At 40.1% G+C, this 10,567-nt stretch overlaps 1 protein-coding gene across 1 annotated transcript; it reads left to right on the top strand.

The window, feature by feature from the left end:
* The first annotated feature begins 429 nt into the window (after positions 1–429).
* On the top strand, positions 430–2,049 carry LOC125775856 (protein toll-like). The gene has a single exon (XM_049446893.1). It carries the CDS (start codon positions 430–432, stop codon positions 2,047–2,049), a length of 1,620 nt encoding a protein of 539 aa, XP_049302850.1.
* The last annotated feature ends 8,518 nt before the right edge of the window (positions 2,050–10,567 follow it).

Genomic DNA, 10,567 nt, shown 5'->3' with positions numbered 1-10,567 from the left:
ACATTCTTTAAAAACTTCACTGCGCTCAGACAGCTTGACTTAGCCGGAAATAATATGAGAATGTTGGACGCCAACATCTTTGCAGCGCTAACAAAATTGAATTGTCTGAATTTGAGCCGTAATGAAATCCGTGAATTGCCCGAAAGTCTGTTTGCATATCAGCGTCAACTTCTCATTCTGGATCTGAGTCACAATTCATTGACACATTTACCGTCACACGTTTTCGATCACACTCCTTGGCTATGGCAGTTGAAACTTGGTGGCAATCAACTGCACGACACCACAAATATTATGGAAAATCTGAAACCGTTGTATTATCTACATAGGCTAGACGTAAGCCAGAATCAACTGCAATCTATTTGGAGCATCGATACTTCCGTCAATAGAACACCAAGGTTACTGACAAAATTTCGATACAGCCACAGGCACATGAGTTTGGCTTTAGCCAACGCCCTTAAATATATTACCAAGTTGCAACCAGAAAATTACGAAGGTGGCAAGATTGGCTCAACAGTAATCAATTTTAGTGGCAATCGTTTGCGCGAATTTACTTTGGATTGGCTTGAGGCAGTGAAAATTCCATGCCCTTTTGAAATAAACCTAGAGCACAATCTGATTGAAAACATTTTTGCTTTACAAAATTCCAACGGTTCGAGTGCCGATTGCGCACCCGAAATCAAAATGACTGGTAATCCGATCGTGTGCGATTGTAAATTTGCTTGGATTTACAGTGAAAACTATCGTTCGCTGTTCAATGGTTCACAGTGCGTTCAGACGTCAACCAAACTAGTAAAAGATCTCGCGCAACTGGAACGTAATGAACTGTGTGCTTGGGAACCAGTAATGTGCCCCAGCGAATGCAATTGTTACACACAATTTGAATTCCTGCACATCAATTGCAAGGGTGCGCAACACATCGAACAGCTCCCTCGCCCCGAGCAAGTTGGCCTCAAGAGTTCGGTACTCGACATTAGCAATAACAATTTCATTGCATTGCCGCTAAACACCACCTTCGGGTATGGTAACGTTTCGCAACTCAACGCGTCGTCCAATAAAATCACAAGCATATATATCAGTCAACTGCCAACCAATTTGACGGGTTTGGATCTACGAAATAATCGCTTAATATCTTTAAATGATGAATTTTTACGTACATATCTCAATGAGAGCACAAAACTACAATTTCTCTATCTAAGTGAAAATCCTTGGTTTTGCGACTGTTCCACGCTGCAATTGCTGTACACCATACGAACACATCGGACACGCATACCCGATGCCGACCAGTTACTCTGTGTTAATCTGCCGAACGATACACTCCTAATTGCAAATATGAGAGAATTGTGTCCAACTCCTGTTACGGTTGAACATAATCAGTACTTGATTTTAACTTTGATTAGCGTGGGGTTAACAATTATTATTTTACTTTGCATTATCGTACTCTTCTATAAATATAAATTAGAAGTGAAAGTCTGGTTATATAATCACAACATATTGAGATTTTGCATTCGCGAATGTGAGCTGGATAAGCATAAAACATTCGATGCGTTTATTTCGTATGCTCACCAGGATGCAGACTTCGTCAACCATACATTGCTGCCACGACTCGAGCAGTGCGAACCACCATTTCGTGTATGCACGCACGAACGCAATTGGCTAGCTGGCGCTTATATACCTGAACAAATCATTGAATCGGTGGAACAGTCGCGTCGGACGATCATTGTGCTTTCGCAGCACTTCATCGAGTCGGATTGGGCGCGCATGGAGTTTCGCACAGCGCATCAGTGCTCGTTGAACGAGGGTCGTGCGCGCATAATAATGATTAAATATGGAGAAATCTCGAAAAGCGAGTTATTAGACAGAGAACTAAAGGCATATTTGGACATGAATACATATCTGGATTGGCAAGACGTCAGATTTTGGGACAAATTACGCTACGCCATGCCACATAAAGTGGGTGTAGAGAGGAGTTCCGATATGCTAAAAATTAACGGCAGAATGTATGTTATGGGACAAGTTGTGACGAATCGTTTGGGTGACGAAATGGTTTAAATTTGTCACAGTTGGTTTGTGGTAAAGCAATTGGTTGCAAAATGGTAAGAGTTTTCACAAATATATATTCATATATATGAAAAATACAAATATATTACAATTAATTGCAGTTACTTAGTGAAATCTTCCGATTCTTTTGTGACTAAAAGAGTTATTCAAAATGTTGCTACTAAGAGAAAGATGGAGATAATCTTGGCCAACCTTCTTACAAAGCAGTGGCGATCGAACAAACTCTTCAATTCCATTTTATTATATTTCAAGTAACTATTTAATGAATTTTCTTGTATAATTAATTAAAAAATACACAATGATGTCTCTTTATATACACAAAATAATTTACTTAAATACTTTAATTAGAAAGAAAGCGTAAGTTCGAATGGAATGGGATATTTTATGAAAAGTCTTGAAAGGAGCAATGAAGAATAGTGCTGTCAGGTGCTGACCAAATGGAACTACAAACTCGTATTTCGATCTTATGGGATTTCGCATTTGAAGGAAACCGTACCAAAACTAAGCAGTAAATTAAGATATAGAACTCTAATTGGCGCAGGGGATTACAGTAGTATGAGGTACCGGTGGACTAAAATTTTTGAAAAAGTGGACGTGGTCCCGATCTTTATTTTCTTGAATGTACATAGAAAGCTTTATGGAAGTAAAAATTTGTGGATGGGGATGGCACCGCCCACTTTTAGGTGAAACCACATATCTTAAGACCCAACTGATCGATTTCAACCAAATTAAAGATATACTTGTATTATTCTGAGATTCTTATGCACTATAAAAATTGGGCGAAATCGGGCTACAACAACGCCTACTACACACATAGAACAATTTTAAATTCCATTTGATTCCCTTACTTTCCAGTACACACAAAAAAAAATTAAAGTAACAGGATATAGCTATGATGGAATAATGGCTTTAGAAAATGCCACCTTCTTATCAAAAATTGTCCAAGTCGAACCAAAACTGTTATTTAACCCCTAGGTGCCGAATATGTGGATCAGGTAATGTTAAAAGACCTGCAGCCTTCATGGTCTTTCAACTCCTGGACGAAATTTGACTTGTAGTATTTAGGGGCTCAGTGAATAAAGGCCTAACGAACTAACGCCTAAAAAAAAACAGAAATAATGCCTAAAAATTGCATATAGGAATTAGGCGGTTGTTCATAATGAAAGAATGCCTAACATTTTAGGAATTTCTTCATTAAAATTGTTAGGTGATTCTTCATAATGAAAGAAAGCCTAACAATCAAAAATGAAGAAACGCCTAATTAGGTATTTATTCATTTTTGATTGTTAGGCTTTCTTTCATTAATGTTAGGCGATTTTTCATGTAAGTAGTTCGATACAAAGGAACTATGAATACCCCGCTGTTCGATCGATGAGGGTTATTTTTTTTGAAGCGCGACCGAAGGCCGCCAGTGCAGAAAGTAGTTCGACACTAAGGAATATTAGTTATCTTTATTTATCAATTAACATAATATACAAAAACCATTTGTACCATTTTCTTTACATATGTTAAACAGAAAAATATTTAATAGTTTTTTTAAAAGACAATATGTGGCAACACTGGTATTTGTCATGACATGTAAAGAAAAACAAAACAAAATAAGAGTGAATTGCATGATGTGCATAGTGTGTTTGGTTTCAAAGCCAAATATATTATATTTGCCATGTCGGCATTTAAAAATTTGCTCGAACTGTCATAATGAGCTAAAGGTTAGCGCAGCTGAAAATTTTTTGAAATGTCCTCTATGTAGAGCTATAGTTGTTGAAAATTTAACTGTATTTACATAACTTATAGTTCAATATAATTTAAAAATACATTTTTTTCTTTTCAAAGTATATTTTCTTAAAGTTCTAAGCATTTTAATTCGAATTGTTAGGTCTTCTTTCATTAGGGGTTATTACATAATGAAAGAAACCCTAACAATTTAGATTTTCCTTCATTTTTAAAGTTAGGCGTTCTTTCACTTTCTTGTTAGGCGTTCTTGTTTAGGCATTATTTCATTTTTAACAAGTAAGGAAGGGCTAAGTTCGGGTGTCACCGAACATTTTATACTCTCGCATGATAAAGTGAAAATCGAGATTTCATTATCCGTCATTTACATAATTTTTTATTTTGCTGTAAAATTAATTAGAATTAAATTCTGAGAGATTTACCGATATTTTCGGTGGAAAATTAGGTTAGGTTAGGTTAGGCACTGAGTTCTTCGTGTACGATATCAGGGACCTTGAAAAGTTATATTCCGATCACGACAATTTTTCCACAAGGGATACCTCAGCTCAAATACCGTATTTGTGAAAAGTTTTATTCCGCTATCATCATTGGTTCCTAATGTATATATTATACAGAGAAGGCATCAGATGGAATTTAAAATAGCGTTATATTGGAAGAAGTCGTGGTTGTGAACCGATTTCGCCCATATTTCGTACATGTCATCAGGGTGTTAAGAAAATATTATATACTGAATTTCATTGAAATCGGTGGAGTAGTCCCTGAGATATGGTTTTTGGTCCATAAGTGGGCGACGCCACGCCCATTTTCAATTTTTAAAAATAGGCTGGGTGCAGCTTCCTTCTGCCATTTCTTCCGTAAAATTTTGTGCTTCTGACGTTTTTTGTTAGTCGGTTAACGCACTTTTAGTGATTTTCAACATAACCTTTGTATGGGAGGTGGGCGTGGTTATTATCCGATTTCTTCCATTTTTGAACTGTATATGGAAATGCCTGAAGGAAACGATTCTGTAGAGTTTCGTTGACATAGCTATAGTAGTTTCCGAGATATGTACAAAAAACTTAGTAGGGGGCGGGGCCACGCCCACTTTTCCAAAAAAATTACGACCAAATATGCCCCTCCCTAATGCGATCCTTTGTGCCAAATTTCACTTTAATATCTTTATTTATGGCTTAGTTATGACACTTTATAGGTTTTCGGTTTCCGCCATTTTGTGGGCGTGGCAGTGGGCCGATTTTGCCCATCTTCGAACTTAACCTTCTTATGGAGCCAAGACATGTACCAAGTTTCATCATGATAGCTCAATTTTTACTCAAGTTACAGCTTGCACGGACGGACGGACGGACAGACAGACATCCGGATTTCAACTCTACTCGTCACCCTGATCACTTTGGTATATATAACCCTATATCTAACTCTTTTAGTTTTAGGACTTACAAACAACCGTTATGTGAACAAAACTATAATACTCTCTTTAGCAACTTTGTTGCGAGAGTATAAAAATTAGGCGTTAGTTCGTTAGGCCTTTATTCACTGAGCCGTATTTAGGATTTTATAGCAGGGCTGGTGGCGACGGCATTCAGAAACGTATGACGGGTTAATCGCCTGTTCAAACCCTGGAAGGCCTCAGAGTACGTCTGGTAAACCGCAGCAACAAGACCAAGGTCCCAGTAGGAGTCTTCTCATCAGGCATTAGAATGGAGGAAGCCGGTGCAATCCCGGCGGCAGTTGAAGTTTTCATACGCGCGGAATCGTCAGCACTAGCGCAGGGACCTCTAATGGAATTACTAAAGACTCTACTGTGGACAGAAGTAGAGCAGCTCTCGCGAGAAAGCTGAAGTCAGACCGTCGCTTGGCGTCCAAAATTGTGGAACGCTATGGTAATATGCGTGCAGAGCAGCATGCTAAAACACTCAAGTGGGCCAAGAAGGTGCTGAGCAAGAGCGAAATTAAAAGGAAGGACCAGACGCGAACAAAGTTAGCGGCTAAGCGGCAAAGGTCGCATGAGGGAGAAAACTCCTTTGTGAGAGTGCCGGATGGCACCATGGGCTTCATAAGCTAATTAGATGTGCCAATGAAAGATCTGCTCTACTATATAACGAGACAATCTTTCAGGTGGGGGGAATATGGACGAGAGCTAAATTGGAGGCGGTTGACAAAGTGGATCTTCCACTTCGAACGTAGGGCTCGCGTCTGGTTGCCAGCCGAATCTTTCTCTACGAGTGATATTGAGGAAATCCTCAGGTATTGTAACCTCTCCCTATCCCCGCAAGACTGGCGGGTAATAAGACTGGAGAAAACCGAAGAACCATATCATTGGTTCCGACGCCAACTCGCCAGATTCAATCTAGGGTAGCTCGGTCGCAATAATAGAAGTGAGTCGCTCTTTGATTTCATTTTTAGCGAAAATCTTTTCATCTGTAACAGAGGAAACTGTCCTACTTTCGTGACTGTAGGCAGGGAGGAGTTCTTGACCTCACCCTGGCCTCATACGGGATTGCCCCGCTGATCTCAAGCTAGGGAGTCTTTCATGATCATTCCTTTAGTCGGAGAATGTCCGCCCTCTAAGAATGGGTCAACAATACGTCTTCTGCGGGGATATCTCTCGGAGTGCTGCTTGACGACTGTACGGCTTTTGTCGACCTTCTGTATGAACGACACTTGACATCAATTCGGTTGAACCGTTCAATTTCCCGGGACCATACGACATCATTCCCACGCAGGTAAAACAGGCTGTTAAGATGTCATTCAGTGGTGGATGGAGTCATATATAGAACTTCACGCAAGTGATGAAAGTTTTCTGATCGCCATTCACTTAGAAGTGGCCAGAAACGATTTTTTTACATATGGCTCAAGCACCTCACGACTTCCAGTCTTTGACCAAGTATCCTCTGGGTAGCCTAAGAACACCCGCTTGAAAGCGACCTAAAGTGAGAAGGCGAAACATCCCCTCCGCAGGGTTGTATGCTGGATTTGGGACCCACCACGTAAAAAACAGTACCAATGAAAAAGACAAAACAGCCTCGGAGGAGAGACCCCCCTTTTGATGACGACCATGGCAAACGAAATAAGGTCAACGATTTTAGGGCATCCACCTGGAATGCCCAGTCTCTTAATTGCGAAGGTGCCGCTGCTCAAATGGTTGATGTGGCATTTACTACAGTGGCCATATAAAGCAACGCAAATTTGGTGCGGAATTTGTGGTAGGAGAAAGACTCCATCGCCGAATATTGTCATTCACTCCGGTGTATGAACGTCTAGTCACAATCTGCATCAAAGCGCAGTTCTTCAACATATCGCTGATTTGCGCCCACGACCCGACGGAAGAGAAGGACGATGTGACCAAAGATGCTTTTTATGAGTGCTTGGAGCGCACTTATGAGAGATGCCTCCACCACGATATCAAAATTGTGCTTGGCGACTTTAACGCCAGGGTGGGCAAAAAAGGTATCTTTGGAAATACGGTCGGTAAATTCAGCCTCCACGAGAAAACATCCCCAAATGGGTTGAGGCTGATCGACTTCGCCGGGGCCCGAAATATGGTTATCTGTAGTACTAGATTCCAGCTTATGAAAATTCATCAAGCCACCTGGCTGTCTCTGGATGAAAAAACCACCAACCAGGTCGATAATGTTGTGATAGACGAAGGACACGTCTCCAGTATTCTAGACGTGCGTACGCTCCGAGGTCCTAACATCGACAACAATCTTGTTGCAGCCAAGATTCGCACCCGCCTCTGTGCTGCAAAAAGCGCACATCAAAAAACACAAGGAAGTTTCGACGTCGAGAAGCTGCAATCACAAATGACAGCAGAACAATTTTCTACTCGACTTAAACTCTTGCTCTCGAGCGCACTCGTCCACAACTCGGTATAAGGGAACTGTGGGACGGCATTTCAAACTCCTTACGTACAGCTGCAACCGATACCATCTATCTTTCATCAACCCAACTAGGTGGTGCAGTAAAACTTGTCCTCCTTGTTGCAGAAATGTTGGAAATATATCATTCAACCCCAGTGACAAGTGTTTCGGGAAGGATGCTGGATCCATATGTACATACACTTTCTCTTTGTTCCTCTGGTCTGGCCTCTGTTGTGTTGCGAATAAACCTGCACCCTCTCAAATAAAACAATACTGTTCACAGAATCTCTATTATCCTATCTAATATCCTACTAATTTTAATATTTATCAAACGGGTAATCCAAATCTATAAAGATCCTTTTTTCAATAGGTTTCAATAAGACGGTAACATATCTCACGGATTAATGGATTTATTGAGAGAACACTTCGATAAGCAGATAATTTCACGTTTTAGATCGTGTGATATCACACCGTTAGGCTTTTTCTTGTGGAAATATGTAAAGTCTAAAATTTTGGCGATCAATCCCGCTTCGTTTCAGACCTTGGAGCAAAAAATCACGCGTGTCACTCGCCAGTTACCAGTCGAAATGCTCGAACGATTGATCGAAAATTTAACTCAACAGAGGGACTATTTGAGTCGTAGTCGCGGCCAAGATTTGAAAGAGATAATCTTCAAAAAATGAATGCAAAGGATGTGCTTTAGAATGATAAGAAGTATTCCCCATTCAATTTGAAATTTCTGTATTTTTTTCTTAAAAAAATTAGGGAACTTCAAAACGACTCACCCTTTACAAACATTAATTTTACTTTTATTACGGCTCCTTTTATTCTTTCTCTCTCTCTCTCTTTGCGCTTTTTCTTGTCGTCCGCATTTCCTGCAAACTATGTATTACAATCAACTGGATTTGACGGACTTTTTTTTGAACATTCGGCGGTTAGCCCACTCAACACCGAATGCTAAATGCCAAATGCCAAATACAATTCAATTGACACTCCATTTGGCATTTCGACAAAACAAATCCGTGCTATTTCAAGCAGAAAAAACTAATGCAATGAAATTGCTACTAAAACAGAAGGGACCCAGCGCACACCAACTATATATATGAAATTAACACGAAAAGAGAAGTGAAAAAAAACAAATTTTACGAGTACGAACTGTGAAATCCCGCAAGCAGCTTAACTTGCATAATCCACATATCAGTCAATCCACACCGCAATGGCCAATTTAGCCGCAGACACTTGACCTTTTTTACTTCGACATTTTTCTAAAAATGTTTTGCTTTCACCCTCCACACACACCACACACTCTGCCGACTCACACAGTTTGTAGAACTGGTGCGTTGGTTACTAGCTTGGTTGGCCAGTGGCTGTTGTTGTGGTGGTCAGCGCATAACTGGGTGTCGGTATGTCAATGACATAATGTCATGGCGTACAAGCCACTTGCAGTTTGCTGGTTTTCGTAATTGTTTTTGTTATTTTCAATGTGTGTGTGCTATATGATTGTTGCTGTTGTTCTATGGTTTAACAGCAAAAATGTGTTTATGACTTTGGGCCAAATGGTTTTTGCTTGTCGTTTTTATCCAAAGGTTTTACATTCACTTTTTGCCATTTTCTTTTATTTCTTCTTTAATGGTTCATTTCTTAGTTCATTTTTTCGTCGGTGGTCTCTCTCATCATTTCGTTTAGCAATGATTTTTGAAGTTTTTATTAGCTGCTATTTGAGTTTGCCCGGTGTGACGACGCAGTAGGTGCAATGGGTTGTAAAAATATCCTTGTTAAGCTCCTAAGCATAGCTGAACCTATGGGGAAGGGCGAGGGATTTCGCTAGTTGGCTGTGCCATTGCTGATACGTGATTTAAATTTTCTGCACCCATTTCATTTGTGGGTTCCTAAATACGCATTGGTCTTGTACGGTAGCCGAATGCCGCTAGCGTTGAATCGATTAAGCTTTAAAGTAAGAAGTTTTCTTGAGTGGCTGGGCACAGGTGTTTGTCTAATTTAATTTTGACATTAAATTTTAAAGGACTTAGAGAAATTTTATATGCATATTGCCAGAATTTCTTGGAAATTGTCAAGAACTTATGCATTTCTTAGAGCTTTCAGAGCTTTGAATCACTACTCAATTTAGATCCAAATGTATACGGCCACGATGAGACCATAGTCGGACACTTCTTCAGAGTCAGGCAATGAAACCTCATCAAAAATTGTAGAATCGGGTTCAGCATTCCCTGCCCTTATGCTTTCACTGCCATTCAGAAGTGTCAGAAGTACCTTCCACTACTCATCGTACCAGCTGTTTTTTGCTTTTTTCGAAAACCAACGTTTTCGTTTGCTACTCAACGTAAGGAGCTTGAAATGCCGTCCCACAGTTCCAAGTTGCTAATGAGCGTTATCAGAGAACAGGAGTGCAAGTCGAATAGAAAATCGTTGGTCTGGCAGGTCAACTCCACTTGTCCATAATTTGTATTCGCGGTCATAGAAATATTTTCGGGAACGAAAAAGCAAATAATTCGGGAGCCAGTGTAGATGACTCCGAGGCAGCGATAATACCGTAGCCGCTGGAACGATCAAGATAGAGCTCAATACACAGTTTGAAAAAAATAGCTCAGAACAGATGGCGTCTGCTTCGCCAAATGGCAAAAATATGACAAAACAAGAACTGAGGTCTTATTAAACAGGCCCAGGATAAGTATATTCGTATATAAACTTGCAACTATCATAACTGTGCATTGACCACTTGGAGAATATGCGTTAAAAATGGGAATAAATTTAAAAGCTTTCAACATAGACTTTCAAAACGCTTAGTCTTAATATTGAGGGCACAGTGAGAAAGGCAACAGTTGTCTTATACAGAGGACTTATCGGGAGGAGTTGGGATCTATGTCCAACAGTGATGCTTTGCCCCTTTGAGACGGTTGTTA

Source organism: Bactrocera dorsalis, chromosome 1 (assembly GCF_023373825.1).
Source record: "Bactrocera dorsalis isolate Fly_Bdor chromosome 1, ASM2337382v1, whole genome shotgun sequence".
NCBI lineage: Eukaryota > Metazoa > Arthropoda > Insecta > Diptera > Tephritidae > Bactrocera > Bactrocera dorsalis.
The sequence above is the reverse complement of the archived record's forward strand: the minus strand, read 5'-3'. Positions and strand labels throughout refer to the sequence as shown.

Bases quoted from the DNA above. Each gene is read 5' to 3' on its own strand.
- LOC125775856 (XM_049446893.1), top strand. From the start codon at position 430: ATGAGTTTGGCTTTAGCCAACGCCCTTAAATATATTACCAAGTTGCAA.